This window comes from Oryza glaberrima, chromosome 8 (genome assembly GCF_000147395.1).
Source record: "Oryza glaberrima chromosome 8, OglaRS2, whole genome shotgun sequence".
NCBI classification, from domain to species: Eukaryota; Viridiplantae; Streptophyta; class Magnoliopsida; order Poales; family Poaceae; genus Oryza; species Oryza glaberrima.
In genome coordinates, this window is record NC_068333.1 from 1,663,644 (window position 1) to 1,681,255 (window position 17,612).

At 43.8% G+C, this 17,612-nt stretch overlaps 4 protein-coding genes across 8 annotated transcripts; 3 read left to right on the forward strand and 1 right to left on the reverse strand.

Annotated features, from left to right (window-relative positions):
* Window positions 1-13: 13 nt before the first annotated feature.
* On the forward strand, window positions 14-3,875 carry LOC127782509 (E3 ubiquitin-protein ligase RGLG4-like). Of its 2 annotated transcripts, none has more exons than XR_008019188.1 (11): window positions 14-621; window positions 759-843; window positions 1,041-1,181; window positions 1,338-1,451; window positions 1,564-1,661; window positions 1,765-1,844; window positions 1,955-2,060; window positions 2,164-2,291; window positions 2,866-3,003; window positions 3,102-3,158; window positions 3,332-3,416. XR_008019188.1 is itself a non-coding variant. In XM_052309745.1 (11 exons), exons 1-11 carry the CDS (start codon window positions 451-453, stop codon window positions 3,416-3,418), a joined length of 1,209 nt encoding a protein of 402 aa, XP_052165705.1. In that variant the 5' UTR covers window positions 16-450; the 3' UTR covers window positions 3,419-3,875. The 2 variants fall into 2 exon arrangements, 1 of the variants encoding a protein (XP_052165705.1); XM_052309745.1 differs by having other exon boundaries at window positions 16-621; window positions 2,862-3,003; window positions 3,332-3,875.
* A 53-nt stretch (window positions 3,876-3,928) lies between these two features.
* Window positions 3,929-5,247, forward strand: LOC127782512 (major pollen allergen Ole e 10-like). 3 transcript variants are annotated; one of them, XM_052309750.1, is made up of 4 exons: window positions 3,929-4,296; window positions 4,461-4,492; window positions 4,649-4,898; window positions 4,987-5,247. In XM_052309750.1, exons 1-4 carry the CDS (start codon window positions 4,227-4,229, stop codon window positions 5,010-5,012), a joined length of 378 nt encoding a protein of 125 aa, XP_052165710.1. In that variant the 5' UTR covers window positions 3,929-4,226; the 3' UTR covers window positions 5,013-5,247. The 3 variants fall into 3 exon arrangements, with proteins under 3 accessions (XP_052165710.1, XP_052165707.1, XP_052165708.1); XM_052309747.1 differs by having other exon boundaries at window positions 4,649-5,247; XM_052309748.1 differs by having other exon boundaries at window positions 4,464-4,492; window positions 4,649-5,247.
* Window positions 5,248-5,334: 87 nt separating this feature from the next.
* Window positions 5,335-7,488, reverse strand: LOC127782511 (mediator of RNA polymerase II transcription subunit 21). Its single transcript, XM_052309746.1, has 5 exons — window positions 7,088-7,488; window positions 6,580-6,651; window positions 6,269-6,320; window positions 6,067-6,154; window positions 5,335-5,571 (listed from the first exon to the last, which is right to left on the reverse strand). The coding sequence occupies exons 1-4, from the start codon at window positions 7,403-7,405 to the stop codon at window positions 6,078-6,080; spliced, it is 519 nt and encodes a 172-aa protein (XP_052165706.1). The 5' UTR covers window positions 7,406-7,488; the 3' UTR covers window positions 5,335-5,571; window positions 6,067-6,077.
* A 1,508-nt stretch (window positions 7,489-8,996) lies between these two features.
* On the forward strand, window positions 8,997-16,217 carry LOC127782147 (zinc finger CCCH domain-containing protein 55). 2 transcript variants are annotated; one of them, XM_052309222.1, is made up of 6 exons: window positions 8,997-9,145; window positions 9,763-9,858; window positions 11,297-11,710; window positions 12,523-13,142; window positions 13,433-15,728; window positions 15,837-16,217. In XM_052309222.1, exons 4-6 carry the CDS (start codon window positions 12,610-12,612, stop codon window positions 15,867-15,869), a joined length of 2,862 nt encoding a protein of 953 aa, XP_052165182.1. In that variant the 5' UTR covers window positions 8,997-9,145; window positions 9,763-9,858; window positions 11,297-11,710; window positions 12,523-12,609; the 3' UTR covers window positions 15,870-16,217. The 2 variants fall into 2 exon arrangements, with proteins under 2 accessions (XP_052165182.1, XP_052165181.1); XM_052309221.1 differs by lacking the exon at window positions 11,297-11,710.
* The last annotated feature ends 1,395 nt before the right edge of the window (window positions 16,218-17,612 follow it).

Consider the following 17,612-nt stretch of genomic DNA (forward strand, 5'->3'; position numbering starts at 1 on the left):
TTAGATTTAACAGCTTTGGCTGATGATTAACGAGAGGTTTCAGATATTACACCCTGCAAAAATCCAATCCACAAACTGTTATTACAGATGTAATTACTCAACAAGTACAGAAACAGCTATAGCAGAGCTGTGTTTCTGACGACCTAAAGCAGTAGGACACGATGGTCGATGGAATAAAGGCTCAGCTCAGCGAAAGACTCAAGAAGCTTCGCTGCAAAAAAACTCTCCTCTCATTTCAGAGGAATAAATCCTCGTTGATCGATTGCTTGCCTTCTATGCCATCTTGTTCGTTGCTTGTGGCTTTAATTCATCCATCGATCGGTTGATCTCTGAACTTTCTGAGAAGCAGAGAGGTAGCTTGACATCAGCAGCTGCAGCTGCAGCTTCTCGCATGGTACAAGAAGGAGAAGCTGAGGTTCTTGGCCACCGTCGTCGTCGCTGCTGCATCACATGGGCGGCGTGATCGGAGCGTTATTCCGCGGTGGTGGTCACCGTCGTGAGATGCACAGAGCGCCGATGAATCGGCCGGTTTACGGCGGCGGCGGCGGCGAGAACCACCGGAGGACGATGCTGACCAAGAAGTACTCGTACATACCTGACAACTACCAGTCTCTCGATCAGGTGGATGAACACGACGAGATCACTGATAAATTGACCAAATATTGTGATTGCTTTAGCTCCTTTTTTTTTTTGCATGTTTCTGCTTCTGAATTGCTGATCGAATCAATGCCTGAACAACAAATTTTTTTCCTCTTCAGGTGACAGCGGCTCTGCGAGATCAAGGGCTCGAGTCGTCGAACCTAATACTTGGAATAGACTTCACCAAGAGCAACGAATGGACAGGTAGATATTTTTTTAGGAGAAATAAATAAATATATTTTCGATATTTTTGTAGGAGAAATAAATATATTTTTTCGATAATAATGTCCTAACTGTATCTTCACCAAGAACTCCTTGCTCGATCTGATCTGATTATTTCAAACTGCTCATGTTCTTGCCTGCATTGCTCTGAAAGTTCTGAATTATCTGTGTGTATTCAGGGAAGCGTTCGTTCAGTGGGCAGAGCCTGCACAGGATAGGCAGCACACCAAATCCATATGAGCAAGCCATCAGCATCATCGGCAAGACATTGGCGCCTTTCGACGATGATAATCTCATCCCCTGCTTTGGCTTCGGCGACGGTAAGAAGCTAAAATTTGTGCTAGATGTTCAAGAATTGTAAACAAAATTTGTGCAGAACTTAGACATTTGAGGAAAAAATATATGATCATATGATAGATGTTCATTGTCTTCTTTGTTGTCTGAAGAATTGTACTGTTTTTTTTTTCTCATTGCAGCAACCACACACGACTACAATGTGTTCAGCTTCCATCCTGACAACTCACCCTGCCATGGATTCGAGGAGGTCCTCTCATGCTACAAGAAGATTGTGCCACACCTCAGGCTCTCTGGTGATGATCCAATCTATTCACATCTCTGAAAAACCTCCTGCATTGTGCATTGACCTGCAGAAAACTGAACTGTCACTGACAATTCAACTGGTGAAATTGTGTGCAATTGCAGGGCCTACGTCTTTCGCACCGATCGTCGAGGCGGCTGTCGACATTGTTGACAGGAGTGGAGGACAGTATCATGTTCTTGTCATCGTTGCTGATGGACAGGTTCTCCCCTTGAAATGAAGAACACTTCTGCAAAGTCATACTGACTCACTCTCTAGTAGAATTCACTCAGTCTTGTAATAAAAAAAATTGTGGCAAAATTCAGGTGACTAGGAGTGTTGATACAAGCGATAATGATCTGAGCCCCCAGGAGAGGAGGACAGTGGACTCCATTGTCATGGCAAGGTATACACAAACCGCAAAGTTTCAGATTAATTTCAGACTTGCAAAGACATCGATTAAATTTACTTAAGGAAAAATATTTTTCTTTTTCAATTTTTGATTGATCTACTCAGCTCCTACCCTCTATCCATTGTTCTTGTTGGAGTTGGAGATGGCCCCTGGGAAGACATGCAGAAGTTCGACGACAAGATCCCGGCCCGCCAGTTCGACAACTTTCAGGTAATGCAGTGCAGATTAAACTGAATCTTGGAGATGAACTGATCACAATGCAATGCAGATCAAACCTGCAATAATGCAATGGTTACTTAATTGTTTTGTGTAGTTTGTGAACTTCACGTCGATCATGTCGAGGAGCTCGACGCAGCAGCAGAAGGAGTCGGCGTTCGCGCTGGCGGCTCTCATGGAGGTGCCGATCCAGTACAAGGCCACCATGGAGCTCGGCATCCTAGGGTAAGTGAAGAACTGATGCAGAAACAGAAGAAGCTTAGTCTTAACGTGTGTGCCGAGATGTTTTATAATGGTCTCTACTGGTAGTAGAATTAATCTGGACCGTTCATTTTTTGTTCTAATATAATGGATCATATCTATCAGTAGAGCGTGTTCTAACTCTCATGTGGCCATGTGGGTGGTTTGGATGGATTAACTATTAGTACAAAGCTAACAAATAGTTCAAAAGAAATTATTTAAGCAACACTAATACATAAAGCTTTTGGAGAAATCGTACTTTTAGAAGCATGGCACGAATTCAGATTCAGATTCAAATTTTATCTTGGTTTCCGTTAAAACGCTTTTCAAATTACTATAGGGTGCGTTTCGTATAAAAAATTTCTATATAAAAGTTGCTTTAAAATACTATCAAATATATCCATTTATCAAGTTTGTAATACTTTCCCATTTTACGCGCTAACTTAATCTTCATCAGTTTTAAACACCACTTAATTCATACCTCCAATAGCTGGTCAACATTGCTATTTCTACTCTTCTTCACCTGATGATTTCTTTTGTGATGCTGCTCCGAAGCCAGTCGACGGGGAAGGCCAAGAGGATCATGCCTGCTCCGCCGCCGCTGCCGTCGGCGGCGGGGAGGCAGCCGTCGCTGAGGAGGGAAGGCAGCGCCGCCACCGCCGCCGCCGCCGCCCCACCGTCACCAAGAGAGGATCAAGTAGAGCAATTCTCATAGTTTCATCAAGAGTTTTTTTTTCTCGTAATTTAGGTTTGATCAAGATTGACTCACACATCAACTGCTGCTTGTTCTTGCAGGTGTGCCCAATCTGCCTGACCAATGCCAAGGACTTGGCATTTGGGTGTGGCCACATGGTAAACTGAAAATTCAGACTAATTCAGAGTTTCTTTTTTAACCTCTTAACAGATGATGAAATCTATTGAAATATGTAGAAACATTTGTTTGATCGGATTATTTCTGACATGCAAATTTTGTAGAGAAAAAAACATTTGTTTGATTGGATTCTCTCTCTTTGTGAAAACAACAGTGCTGCAGGGAATGTGGGGAGAGCCTGACCAAATGCCCAATTTGTCGACAGACGATTCGGTCCAAGCTGAGGCTGTACTCAGGATGATCAAATGCTTGTGGACTGATGGAATCGAGCTTAAATCTGTTCTTAATGTACAGAATGCATGAACATATCGTTTGTGAGAAATACTCAAATCAAATGCATGCATTGGATTTGTGCTGAGAGACAGGGGACCAAACAAATGATTAGATATGTTTTTGGTTTTATTCATGTTGATTTGTAACAAAAGAATCAAGAGTGTGGTGTGGGGTAAAGCTAGCTCCATGTGCATAAGGTTTCTTCTGTCTTAGCTCCTTGTATAGTTACTGCGAAATAGAATGAATGACACACAACGGGGAAATAAATAAATAAATAACTTGCAGAGAGGAAAACCGTAGTTTTTATTTCATTTTTCTTATGTTACTTGGGGAGGATTGCCTCTGTGATGAAGACAATAGTTTTTTTTTTGTGTATATTTGTTTATATCAAATTGTGAATTTTGAGTTATGTACTACTTCTACTACTATGGATTGTCTGGAGTTTGACCAATTATATTTTTCTGCTTGTTATCTACTGGGATTTCTTGTAACCGTCCTGATGATAAATAGTATAGCAATGCTGCAATGCACTGAGCCATTATTCTCGCAAATAAATGGGACATAAATTGGATTGATTTGAAGACCAACCGTTTCTGCAGCACGCCCTTTCTGCTGCTTCTTCCTCCTCCCTTATATAAACCTTCAGCGTTTCCTTGTGCAAAGAATTCCAAACAAAGAACCAAAATCATTACGCTTCTTCTTCTTCTTCTTCTGACGCATCAAAATACACAAAAAGAAGCTCATCGCATTCCCAGGTTCAGAAAGAAGGAAAAGAGATGGCTTCAGCTACTGCCTCATTGCTCACATGCTTCTTTGCTCTCACACTCTTCATGCTGCACAGCAACGGTACACAACTACACCTCTCATTTACAGCCTACTTTTCTTCATCAAACATTGTTTTCTACTGTTTTTGAAATCAGATAAGATTTTTTCTACTCAAAATAATCAGCTCCATGTTTTCCAATCCTCATTCTCTCATCAAAATGCTCCACAATCTGTATTCCATGCAGCAGCAACAGCACCCAGCCTATACCATAGCCAGGTAAACAAACAAACAAACAAACAATTCTCAGTTCTCATCAAGAAATTCCAGTTCTCCTTAATTCTGCAGCAATGCAAACAAACCCAGAATGGCAGCATCATATGATCTTGCCATACTCATCAACTGTTCTTGCCTGAAACTGAGCAAAACCTGCAGTCATCCAAGACATGGTGTGTCGCAAATCCAGCGGCCAGCGAGGATGCTTTGAGGGCTAACCTGGAGTTCGCCTGCTCGGAGAGCGATTGCGCCGCCATCCAGGGCACCGGCGGATGCTCCTTTCCCGACGACGATGGCAGCCTGCCGACGCGCGCGTCGGTCGCCATGAACGCTTACTACCAGGCCAGGGGGAGGAACTCATGGAATTGCTTCTTCAACGGCACCGGCCTCATCACCATCACTGATCCCAGTAAGTATTGGCCTCTTCACAGCTTCACTTGCTGTTTCTTTTACCTGAATCCTGCAAATTTACATGGCTTTCTTGCCAACCTTTGCAGGTTCTGGCAGTTGCAAGTATGCTTGAGTTGAGAGTTTGCTCCAAGTTAGCCAGCCAATCTCTGGAGCTTGACAAATAAAGTTCTCAAGGGATGTTTTGTTTATCCAAGTGCCCCTAGAAAATATGGTGTTCTATTTTTCAGTGTCAGAGTTGCTAGAATTGGAGTCATGTTTAGCCTTAATGTTTGGGTAATCTTTAGAGAGGAATGCTTTATATCGAGATAATATTGTTCCATTTCTTCAGTGCAGTTCTTCAAAGTTCTAAGAGTTTGAATCCTAGGCATGTCCTAATTGCATTTGCATAGCACTATATGGTCCTGTGCTGCTGTGAACGAACAGGGGCCCAACTATAAGAAACAAACATTAGGTTATGCTCAAATTATTTCTGATAAAATGAACCAGCTTGAAACTATTCAAGTTACTGTAAATTACAGTACTAGGTTTAATTCCTAATCCAACAAGTACTCCTGGAATATCGTTGTGCATCAGCTAACTTGATACTAAAACTGAGTCTACATGTAGCACTGGCAGCTGGCATTCACATCTCCACCTTCATCTGTTCATGACTCCAAAATGGATTCCGTTACCTGATATGACAGGAAAGCAAACATAAGTCACTGTAAGGACTAGCTCAATATCTGGGATATTAGTGACACTACGATTATAGGTAACAACAGTGTGTTAGAATTTTTCGATCAACAGAAAGACAAGCCCCCAGAGTTTCATGAAAGCATCTTGCGAGGGATTAATGTAACAGGTCAACATCCACCAGAATTATGTTTTGTTCAGGCCATCATCGTACATAAACTACATAAAGCAATAATTGATCATGGACATGATGCCAACAGCCATCTAGTAAATGGTGCATGTAGAATATTATACTGCAGAAAACACCATAAGAACAAAATTGTTATCAGTATCCTGACTTCCTGATAATACAGTGTACCAAGTTTGGGAAGTTAAGCATCCATATACAGCTGGTCACAAAATAATCCCATATCATAAGCTCAAGCATAATTTTTTGCAAGCACAAAAGAAGCTAAAGATTTATTGAGATAGTGAAGGGAGAAATCCAAACTTACATTCATAACTATTACTCTGGCTTCTTCAAGTTTATACAATGATCTGTAGCTTCATTAAACAGAGCCTCAACTTGCTTCAGCTCCAGCTCTACAAAAGCAACAAGACATGTAACACACTGGACTTGTAAATAATCAGTTGTAACATGGTGAGGAATTATATAATGAAGGCAAAATATTCCAAGAATGTAATAGCAAAGCATACCTGCAGCTTCCAGTTGTTTCTGAAGCTCTGAGCCTACAACTTCATTCTCTGCCTGCGCATTTCAAATTCATAAGCATTTTAGCTGCAGGACACAAGTATCATGAATACTGATACTATGACAGGACATGCTGCCGAGCAACTGCTAAACCTTCATTCAGAAAGCAAACAACTAAGGAGAAAAACCTTAGTGTGAAACTCCATCCATAAGGCGTAGGAAGAAAAAAGAGAAGGAAACATGCACAAAGATATCATTTTGCCTAATGCCACCCTTTCACAATGGACTGCTCAGAGGGCAAAACTGAGACATATACCTGTAGCTCTTTAATTCTTTTCAGCTGATCCTCTTCAGATGATAGTGGCAACGCAGAAACAAGAGCATCAAACTGCATTAAAAAACAAAAAAAAATGAGAACGGTATTGGAAACAGTAGCTAGTAGCACATTTCAAGTGTGCTCTCAGATGATGAAGTGATGTTGTGCTGCAAAGTTTGGCCTCTGGAAACAGAGGTTCGTGTGCTGCACACCATCATCCCACCTAGTATATTTTGCGAGTAACAGTACAAAGATTGGTGTGATCCACATCACTGTCATCCCTTCTTTGCGAGGAATAATGTAATGAATGAAGCGCTTATTTTGCAGATCCATTTAGAACCATCAAAGAACCAGGCACCCTGACCGTGGTTGCAATCACACAAAAATGCTGAGGCTGGTCACACCAAAAATTACAGTCCAAGCCCTAAAGCGTCAGACGCCAAGAACCAGCAGGCACTCAGGCATTTCATCGAGCAGGCAGAGAAGATAAGCGACGGAAGACGCGTACCTTCTTGGCGGCGAGGACGAGCGCGTGGCTCATGGCCTTGGGATGCTCGGCGAGGTCGAGCGCGGGCGGCTGGGCCTGCGCCGGCGGAGCCTGTGCTTGCGCAGCCGGAGCTCCCGGCGCCGCCGCCGCCGCTCCGGGCTGCGGCTGGGCGGGGTCGTCGGGGTTAGGGTTTGCTGCGGCGGCGGCGGGGTTGAGCGGGTCCGGGTAGTTGTTGGAGAGGCGGACCGGCGGCGCGTCCCGCTGCAGCGTCCCGAAGGTGTTCACCGCCACCATCGCCATCTCGTTCAGCTGCTCCTGCAGCTGCGAGATGATGTCCATCTCCGGCGATCTCCTCCCCCTCCTCGCCGCCGGCGATCTCCTCCTCCTCCTCTTTTCCCTCTCCTCCTCTCTCTCCCCCTATCCACCAAGGCCCAATTACATCTAGGCCCATCAAAGAAAACGGGTAGGGCCCAGCACAGCGGGAGGGCGCAAGCCACTCTCTGACTGGCACGTGGGCCCATGGCTAGCGTGATTACGAAGGAACCAAGGGACCCCACGCGGAAAATTGCATCACATCACCACCACGCGTCCAGATCTGACCCACACACAAATGGATCGGACGGCTCAGGATTAAACCAAACTATTACTAACAAAACTCTCCCGATTAATTAACAGTAATTGAATCGGATTCGGGCTCTAATTAATCTAAGGAACGGGTGGGACCCACCGGAACGACACGCGTCCAGATCAAATCCACACACACGCGGATCGGACGGTCCAGGATTAACCCAAATTATTAACAATTATAATTCACCCGATTAATTAGCGCTAATTGTTATCGGATTCGGAGTCTAATCTGGCAGCGCACGTGTGGGCGCGCCAGCCTATATAAGGGCTCGCCGCGGGGAGCAGATGGACAGATCGCTCGATGGACGCAGCCATGGCCGCCGCCTCCGCCTCCGCCTCCGGCGAGAAGAAGCGTCAGGCTCAGACGCAGCCGAGCTCTTCGTCCGGCGCCGGCGCCGTCGTCGTCGCCGGCGGCGGGGCGGCGCAGGAGCCGTCGGCGTTGACGCCGTGGCAGGTCCTCGCGGGGGTGCACCGGACGCTGCACATGGAGTTGCTGAAGGAGGCGGGCGAGATGGCGGCGGCGTGCGGCGGCGACGTCCACGCCATCGTGTTCTTCCCCGGCGGGTCGCGCGCCGAGTACCACACGTTCCGCGGCGCGCCCATCGCGGCGGCGCGGGCGCGGGCGGTGGCGAGGCGGAGGCGCGAGGCGCAGGCGGCGGCGGCGGCGCTGCGGGGGGTGGTCGCGAGGGACGTGTCGGGGATGGCGGCGGAGGAGGTGGAGGCGCACCGGCGGAAGCTGCTGGCGCTCAGGGCCGCCGTGGTCCGCAAGCTGCAGGAGAAGGCCGCCTCCGCGGCGGCGAACGTCGCCGCCGGCGACGACGACGACGCCGGCCGCAGCAACAAGATTAGGAAGATAGAGTGATTTATTAGTGGCGGCGGACATAACAATGTAATTAAGTTACTAGTATCTTCAATTGGCATCATGGATGATTTTGGTGTAATCTATTCGCCAACTTTGTAATTACCCCGATTCAATTCATTCAATTCATTGTGATCAATTCGTCAAATTTGTAATTACTTCATCCTGAATTTTCTCTGAACCCATAATTATAATCGCAAGATTAAAAAAAAAGAGCGCCCGATTAGTTCTCCGTATTACGGCAAGATCCTGTGAATTTCATGAATTCCAATTTCATTCTGTTAAAATTCTGCGAAATGGAGGGCCATACCATCCAGTACTGGAGGCCCAGCCCATCACACAAACGGATCCAACTCCAACCCAATTACAAACCCAAACCCGCTTTGCTTTATTAATTAATTAATAATAATAATAAAATATTTCCCCCCTTTTTCCAGTGCTTTCGCTGCGCTATTCCGTTATTCGAAGCGTGCTCTGCTCGCTGCTGCTCCTCCACCTCTCCTGATTAGGGTTTTCGCCGGCTGCGGCGGCGGCGGCGGCGGCGGCGGACGGCGGCGAAGTCAGGTGGCCTATCCGGCATCCGCTCCGTCGAGGTGAGCCCCCTCCCTCGCGCTTTCCCCTTCCCCCTCCCGTACGGATCCCGCGCCTAGGGTTTCCTCCCTGCCCCCACCCTGTACGTGTACCCTTGGAGATTGGGCGTGATTTGGGCGGCTGCTTTGCGCGCTCGCGAGCTTGGTGGTTGCTTTGGCTGGGATTTGGTTGCGTTAGGACTCTCGGGTGTGGGTCTGCGACAGATTAGCACCGGTTGATTTTGTTGGATTAGGGGATTTGGAGGGGTTTGGGATTGTATCCCCAAAGCTGAGATCTTTTATGGTTGGGTCTAAGGATGGATTGCAATCTGTTGGGTCTGTATTCTCCATTCTTCGAGTTGACTATGTGGAGTTGCTTTCTGGTTAGACTGGGTACAGCTGGTACGGGTTAGATCTTCATGTTGCTAGAACAGTTTCTCGTGTCTGGATTGGAAATTTCCGTCTTGATGTGGATGTTCTCTATACGGGAGCCGCGTTGGGTTTAGGGTTCTTTTCACATTTTTTTTCTTCATGAGATTAATGGATAAATACCTGGGTTGTGCCCATTATTAATACTAATCAAGCACGATTTATTATGCGGCGTACTGGCGAATGATGACAAACTTCGTTCTTTTTTACAGATGAAAAGCAAATGCGGTATGGTCCTGTGATTTAAGCTGGAAGATCCGATGCTGTGTTGTGAGGCTTGGACACCTTTCACATTCTGAGTCTCTCAGGTTGGTTTCTATACTACAGTGCCATCCTGTTCCTGTTGTTTCTTGATGTGTAGAGTATGTCAACCTTGCTTGCTTGTCATGTTTCCTCAAGTTCTCGATGTTCCATTCATTGACGTAATACAGTCTGTAGACCATCCTTCTGAAAGAAGGCTCCTAGCAAACCATGTAGATCCCAAGTGAAGAACCCCTAATTAACTTGCTGTTGTGGACTTGTGGTTCTCTTTTGTGTCATCTTTCTGTTTCCTTCATTTGTGGTGATTGTTGGCTGTTTCAGAACATAAAGCCCTATCCCTTGCTTGTATGCGCTTTTCCATTCTTAGAATTGCATGCAAATACACTGTTAATGCACCCAAATTTACTGACCAATGTTGTGCCTATTGTTCAATCTTGAAAGTTGAAACCAAGAACTGTTATGTTCTTTTTTGTTTAGATAACCATCAGATGGAATATGATATGCTAGCTATATCATTGTCCATGTAAAACGACTCTATATGGTTGGCTTCTTGGATTCTTTAGACAATGTAGGGTTAGTGTTTTGATGTGCTTAGCGCTAGAATTGGGAGATGATTGTGGTAGGTGAGGGGACATAGGAATTCATGCGAGCTGATAGAATTATCTTTCTCACATGCAGGATTATGTAAATGCCACTTTTTGGAGTGTCTGCCCTTTTGGTTTAGTCTCCATTCCTCAAGACTATAGCTAGCAATTATATAAAGAAAAAAAATTGAACTGTTAATTGCCACCAAGTTGGCAAAATCGCTGGAACACAACATTCGAGGGAGAAACTTCAGTGGAATACGAGTAGTATCAGTGCCCCAAGGTCTCTGCAATCAGAGACAGTAACAACTGAACCTTAAGTATCGACCAAGTCTGGCAAAACACTGGAACACAGTAAATGAAGGAGAATTTTGGTGCAATCTGTTGATGCCCCAGATAACAGCAATTACTGCTTGACATTGTTTTCTTGGTAGGTTGTGTTTGTAGATTTAGCCGTCTTGTAAGTGTAGAAAGCAAACATTGTTGTCATATATTTACCTGTAAGTTGTATAGGTTTATTTGAGTGGTTATAATGTATATGTTGAATGAAGTATTCCATGGTTTTTGATTGTGAACTATGCCAGATGAATAAAAAACACTGGTTTGTACCTGGGTGTGGAATTTATAAGTTCTTCACAAGACTGATGATTCCTACAGTCCTGCTGTAAAAAAGTTATTGCTTCTTATCTCTGCATAAGGTTCATTTTCCATTGTGTGATTGTGTGCAATCTTGATGTTGGGCATTTTCTCCACCTTTTGACTGTGCCAAATCCAATCTCCACAGTTTTGGCCAATTATTCAAATCGCATGCTTAGTTTTGCTAAATCTGCTATAATAATTATTCCATTCCACTGTTATGAAGCCGTGTGACTAATCGTCAGCTAGTTGATTAATCGGATAGGGAGCACCAGAGGACGCATTGGAGCAAGGGCAGCTACAGGGTGCCACTTGGCAGGACTGGTTTATCGAGCCCATTGAGTGAAAGGGGGATGAGAGGATTGCCGGGTCCATTGGGCACAGCAAGTAGTAGCAGACTAGCAGTAGAAGTAACTGGTATATGTAGTGACAGTCTGAAGTCAACTAAATGACAGTCACGACTACCCTTGGAAGAATGGGAATCGACTTTACTGACTAAAAAACCGTCTATTCTAATATTCCACAGGACAAAACTGTAGGCTATACTTATTGCCTTTCTTGGGCATTCAAATGGACAGTGAAATACATACTGATGGAAATTGCAGTCTATACTTTATACTGTTGCAGTATGGTGTTAATATCCCAACCCGCTTACGCACATGTACAAGGAAGCAGATGGGTAATGCTGAAGTTCCAACAATCTCTGGCAAAAATACGTGTTCAGTTTGGTACATGTTGATAGGTTGCTGAATTGTTGAGTGTCCTGTTGTTTGATCTTGAAATAAGCAAGATAGATGTGCTGACTGTAGTCTGATGTGGGGAAGGTAATCAAAGCGCTCTAGAGGATAACTACTCACATTCCTGTTGGGACACGAGGAAGTTCCCAAAAATCCTCAAAAATAATTCATGGACATAGTGCACACTAGGGTGTGAGTGCTTGTGAATTCCCTGCAACATGTGTTGGTATACGTACAAAGAACAAATGAAACAAAAATACAGAGAAAACTATGTCCTGAGCTTTTTTGTGAGGGTATCAATTATTTGCCACCCCTAAGATTGATTCTTATGAGGATGTGCCACTCAAATGTCCACACAATGTACCGTATGACTAAAATTTGGAAAGTGTAGGTGGCATAACTTATACAATAAGAAAATTTTCTTAGATTTTTGGGACATATCTTATGTTGTATCTATATAATGAGGGTGGTTAGCCACTTTAGTTACCTTGAATCCTTGATTGTGGAAAGTCTGTTCCAGTATACCCCTCCTGGCTTTGGCGTTCTTTTACTAGATATGTCTTACTTGATCCTGGATCCTACTTATTATTCAGCTCAGTCAGTTGTTAAGTGTCTCAACTTTGTTGATGTTTCTGAATGCTGTCCTTTGAGAAAGCTATATCTTTTGCGCATACTGCAGCAGTTACTTTTGTTGTTGAAGTATTCTATTCTTCCATTGATTATAATATATACAAATGATCTTTGATTATTTCAGATAGACCACAAGAGTACTTTCGGATAAGGGAAAGGAGGTTGTGCACCAGGAACTACTTCTTTATCGGACTAATAAAGAAGGGTTAAAATGACTGGTGAAACAAGGAAAGAACGGTCCAAGTGGGATACAAAAGGACCTCCTGATATAGTGGAGATCAGTGAAGATGAGTCTCTTCCTATGAATATGGATGATCATAAAAAGGGCAATGATTTGCCCCCTTCTCAGGATTTTGGTCATGGTAATGACAAGCAAATTGGTGAATCTGTGAACCTCAAATCTACTGTCTCTATGCACCATGGTAGCACTGGACATGAGCATGATCGAGCTGATGGACTCAACAAAGATATCAAGGAAAGGTCATCCAAGGCATCCTCTGAAAGATTGCCTCTTAGAATGGGTGATGAGGATCATAATAAAAATGACTGGCACAACAGAGGCTTTGAAAAGGCAGCTGGTAACCAAGGTATGGGCAGATATGCAGATGACAGAAGACGGGGTGATGGGTGGGGTACAACTCTTAGCCGTGGTTATTCTTCTAGGATATCATCATCTGGTCCAGATGCGTGGAAGAGAAGTCGCAGTCCACTATCTCCAAGAGGTGGTTGGAACAGGTCACGCAGGTGTGTTTGAACAAGTAATTAGTTTAATTAACTGTGCAACTGGTAACTTTTTTCTTGTATATTGTGTAGCAGCTGTTGGAGATGATTTTAAAATGAAATTTACCAAGAATGAAATATCCAAGATAGATTTTATGGTTTGTTTGTTCTATAAATGTCAAAGATGATGCTCACATAAGAAGTTTTTACAATTTCTATGGAATACATTTATTTGAAATTCTAATGAAAAATTCAATTTACTAGTTTCTTTTCCCTGTCTCTTTAATATATTTGTTTTCTTTTACACTTTACAGGAACAGAAGCCGTTCTAGAAGTAGAAGCAGAAGCAGGAGCATAGGGCGAGGTAGAGGTAGAAGCAGAAGCAGAAGCAGAAGTCCTTATTTCAGTGACCGTGGATCTGAATGGAGGGTTGAGAGAGGCAGATCATCTGGAGGACCTGCTCTTCCCTGTAGGGATTTTGTAGCTGGTAGATGCAGAAGAGGCTCAAATTGCAGGTTCCCTCATGAAGATGGTGTGCGCAGGCAGCTTGATGAGCATTATCCTGTAGATTCAAGGGAAAGGTATGGGCATCAGAATAGGGACTTCATGGATCCACGAGAACAAGATGACTATTTAAGGAGTAGGCCACTTCGAGGTGGCCATTATGATGAAGGAACTTGGGAAAGATCTGAACCTCGAAGGGAGTATCGGTCTACGATGCCATGCCATGATTTTGTCAAAGGAAGATGCAGTAGGGGTGCAAATTGCCGATATGTTCATGATGATTCCACCTCTCATGGTGGATGGAGAGATGAGGTTAGGGATAATGCTATTGGTAGAAGTGGCCCTGATTCATCATATGGGAACAGGACTGAGCACCGTAGAACAAATAAAAACCCCTGCAAATTTTTTGCTAACGGTGGATGCCGTCGTGGCCAAAATTGCCCATATCTCCACGAGGAAGCTTCCCAGAGCCAAATGGGACTGGGTGCACCTGATGAGCCTGGTTACACTGGTGGGCCTACAACAAGAGGAGATTACTTGAGCTGGAGTGAACAAAATAATTCTGTGCAGGCAAGTTCTCATGTTTTGTCAAGAGATGACAGAGAAAACCCTGTTCCTCAGGGTACTGGCAGAAATGATTCTCGATATGAGAACAAAAACCGGCATTCCAAAGATGCTGGAAGTAGTCAATACCAGATATTCCCTCAGGATGATTTTGGTTCAGTAGGGCAAAACAAACCTGAAATAGCTGCTTCACAACTGCCACAGTTCATTCCTTCTGTCCAAACAGGCACAGAGAGCATAAACATTGACAAGGTATCTGACATGGGTGGTCAGAGTGGACCTGGAACCGTTGGCAATTTGAGTATGCAAATTGGGATGCATTCTGCTAATCTTTTAGGAGGGCATAACTTGGGCCAAAAAGCAGAGAGCCAAGATGCAATTTCTCAAATTTCTGCTGCACCATCTCTTCCGGGCGCCACCCAATTGCAGAATACTACGTCCTCAGTGCCTTTGAATAGCCAAGTGCAGCAAAGTGACTTTTCATTACATCCAAATAGGCAGGACCAGTTTGCAGTTCCTCTTGCAACTACAAATAACTCTGCTCCTAGCATGCAGAGCCAGCCAGTTGCTCCTTATATGGGGCACAGCCAACACGGCTACATTATGGGGGCACAATCATTACCAGATCTCTCTGTGCATAATGGACAAATTTTCAATGTTGGTCAAGTTCCACAGAATCTTCCAACAATCGTGCATGCTGGGCAGAATCAGGCAACAAGTGACACAGCCAACCTGGGGCGAGATAGTGGTGATCAAAGCTTGCATAACACACATAATTTCCAGCCTGTTGCTCCAAATGAGCAAACTCAGAGTCAAACCTTGCAAGGATTATCAGTGGTGGCCAGTTCCAGCTCAGTTGATATGGCTGGAGCTCCTCTTTCTCACAATGCAGTGTCAAGTCAGGAAGAAGTCCGTCGTGTTACTGCATCTTTGGCCCAGTACTTTGTCCCTTCTCTGACTGCTGATACCTCTGGGTTGCAGTCGTCTCAGCCTGATCCAAATTCGAGTTTGATGAACAATTCGTCTGCTGCACCTCAAGCAGTTCAACCTAATCACTGGCCTTGGTTACAACAAGCAGGAATGGTCCAACCTTCACATATCGTTCCATCTGAACAACCAGCTCCCCAGACATTTCAGGCACCAATGGCTGCTGGTAGCAGTAATGGCAACCCTCTGATTTTACCCCATTCGGTTGCACCGACTGGTCCTGCTGCTGCCTTGGCGACCAATGAAACTACACCTGCAGAAAATAAGAAAGAAGAACCAAAGGACACTGATGCTGAGGCTAATGAATATGGTGAGAACAAGAAGAGCAAGGATTCCAAGGCGTTGAAGATGTTTAAGCTTGCACTGGCTGACTTTGTGAAGGATGCACTTAAGCCCACCTGGAAAGAGGGTCAAATGAGCAGAGAGGTCCATAAAACAATTGTGAAGAAGGTTGTCGACAAAGTTACGACCACAGTTGAAAATACTCCTCAAACAAAAGAGAAGATTGATATTTACATGTCCTACTCCAGAGAAAAGCTAAACAAACTCGTACAGGTAACAATGAGCTTCCACTCTCAGCGCTGTCCACCTGGCATCTCTTGTTTCCCCATTTGAGAAACTAAACTCACACATATAGGCTAATTGGGCTGTGTTTGTGTGCAGGCATATGTTGGCAAGTATGCCAAGAAAGATTGAAGACATGGTGCCAGTTCTTCCTGCATTGTATTAGAAAGATTGAAGCAGCCTTAGCTGTCCCCAAGTTTAGGATTCTTCTTTTGTCTTCAAAGCTAGTTTAGGATCCTGTAATTTAGGGGATTTGATTAAAATCACAAACATATTTTTCCCCTCCCAATTTCAATGTTCACTATGGTGGTTTGACAGGTAGTATTTCGCTGGTAGGGCAACTGAACCAAATGTTACCTCAATGTAACTTTTGTAGAATATTCATCTGAGTCATGAAGCTTTCTGTATGAGATTGTACAATCTTTGGATCATCTGTATGAACATAAGCTGAGATACACCCGATGGTTGTGTTTGTGCTAATCTGTGCTGTCCCTTTCAGTGTGCAGCACAAACAAGAGGTGTGAGCTAGCTGCTACTACCAGTCTATTTTGTCACATGTCATGGACTCAGGGTTAGGAACATATTTTTGGCCTGAATTTTATTCGCTGGATCCATTTGCGAGGCTACGATGGCTGCACGTATGTCTGCTTGACAAAGTCGGCAAGACAACATGAGCTGCATGTATGCCTTCCTTGAGCTTCCTGGTGCCTGCCCTCTGATGCACTGATTCTTCTGAACTTCTGAAGTTGTTGTAGACTTGTAGTAGTAGCAGTGTACCCCCTTTCTTCCAATTAAACTGGAGAAATCTAGCTAGCTAGCTACCGTGATTCATCGTCCATCCAATGCCAGATGCCAGGAATTTTTCACCAATTCGGTTGTTGGTCTGGTCCTGACCAAATCTCATGTCTGAATAATTTTTTTTTGACTAACTCTGAATAATTTATTTGATCGCCACAGTCAGGAGGACAGCTTAGTACAAACAAAAAGAAATTTTGCTTTGAACACCTTGACCAGTTTTAACAGCGGCGTAGCAAGAAGGGTGTTTTGTGTTGTGGTTGGTTGGTGAGGAGAGATCTCTGAAGATGTGATTAGTCAAAGAGGCCAAAGAACATTAGTAAAAACAAGAAGGCTGCCGCTTTGCTACGTCGTCTCTCGCCTGTGACTCTGAAGAACATCTCGCTTGTTCTTCAATTGATGACTTGGCTACTACAGTAGTACTGAATGGTCAGAATATGGGACACATCAGTGTCAATGTGGAGCTTTCTGCTGTTTTGATGTGGTTTGTGAAGCTGCTGCTTGGAAATGTGAACCTGCCTAGATAAATGGCTGGACTGTGGGTAGTACTACTTCTAATTACCTATTCTAATTACCTATTTTAAGTGTAACCATAAATTTTCGTACCTAATTTTGATCGTTCGTCTTATTTAAAATATTTTATAATTAGTACTTTTAGTGTTATGAAATGATAAAGCATGAATAGTGCTTCATGTATGACTTATATTTTTAAATATTTTTAAACTTTTTTAAATAAGACGGACGATCAAAATTTACGAAAAATCATGGTTGTACTTAAAACAGGACGTATGGAATACAATTCAATTCTTGGTGAATATTTAATAGATTTATCTTAGAGGCAATTTGGATCTCCTAGTATACTGTATCAGTACTATATTGATCTCCTTTTGGTCCCTTAGATTGAGAATTCAATTTGGAATGCTTGTCTTTGTGTACTGTGCTTTGACCACTGTCTAGATTCCAGACTGGTACCCAATTTAAACTCAAACTAAATCAACAAAAGCTTATTTGTTTGGAATTTGGCTTATGAGCTATTACAGCAATATTTTAAAATTAACTTTTCTTCTTTTCATTTTTTTT

What these genes read in the sequence shown, in the direction of transcription:
- LOC127782509 (XM_052309745.1), top strand. Translation starts at nt 451, where the DNA reads ATGGGCGGCGTGATCGGAGCGTTATTCCGCGGTGGTGGTCACCGTCGT. An exon ending in TCATCGTTGCTGATGGACAG is followed by an intron (nt 1,662 to 1,764) that starts GTTCTCCCCTTG and finishes GGCAAAATTCAG; the next exon opens with GTGACTAGGAGTGTTGATAC. An exon ending in ATGGAGCTCGGCATCCTAGG is followed by an intron (nt 2,292 to 2,861) that starts GTAAGTGAAGAA and finishes GCTGCTCCGAAG; the next exon opens with CCAGTCGACGGGGAAGGCCA.
- LOC127782147 (XM_052309222.1), top strand. Translation starts at nt 12,610, where the DNA reads ATGACTGGTGAAACAAGGAAAGAACGGTCCAAGTGGGATACAAAAGGA. An exon ending in GGTTGGAACAGGTCACGCAG is followed by an intron (nt 13,143 to 13,432) that starts GTGTGTTTGAAC and finishes TACACTTTACAG; the next exon opens with GAACAGAAGCCGTTCTAGAA. An exon ending in AGCTAAACAAACTCGTACAG is followed by an intron (nt 15,729 to 15,836) that starts GTAACAATGAGC and finishes GTTTGTGTGCAG; the next exon opens with GCATATGTTGGCAAGTATGC.
- LOC127782511 (XM_052309746.1), bottom strand. Translation starts at nt 7,405, where the DNA reads ATGGACATCATCTCGCAGCTGCAGGAGCAGCTGAACGAGATGGCGATG. An exon ending in TCGTCCTCGCCGCCAAGAAG is followed by an intron (nt 6,652 to 7,087) that starts GTACGCGTCTTC and finishes TTTTTAATGCAG; the next exon opens with TTTGATGCTCTTGTTTCTGC. An exon ending in AAAGAATTAAAGAGCTACAG is followed by an intron (nt 6,321 to 6,579) that starts GTATATGTCTCA and finishes TGAAATGCGCAG; the next exon opens with GCAGAGAATGAAGTTGTAGG.
- LOC127782512 (XM_052309747.1), top strand. Translation starts at nt 4,227, where the DNA reads ATGGCTTCAGCTACTGCCTCATTGCTCACATGCTTCTTTGCTCTCACA. An exon ending in CTTCATGCTGCACAGCAACG is followed by an intron (nt 4,297 to 4,460) that starts GTACACAACTAC and finishes TATTCCATGCAG; the next exon opens with CAGCAACAGCACCCAGCCTA. An exon ending in CCAGCCTATACCATAGCCAG is followed by an intron (nt 4,493 to 4,648) that starts GTAAACAAACAA and finishes CAAAACCTGCAG; the next exon opens with TCATCCAAGACATGGTGTGT.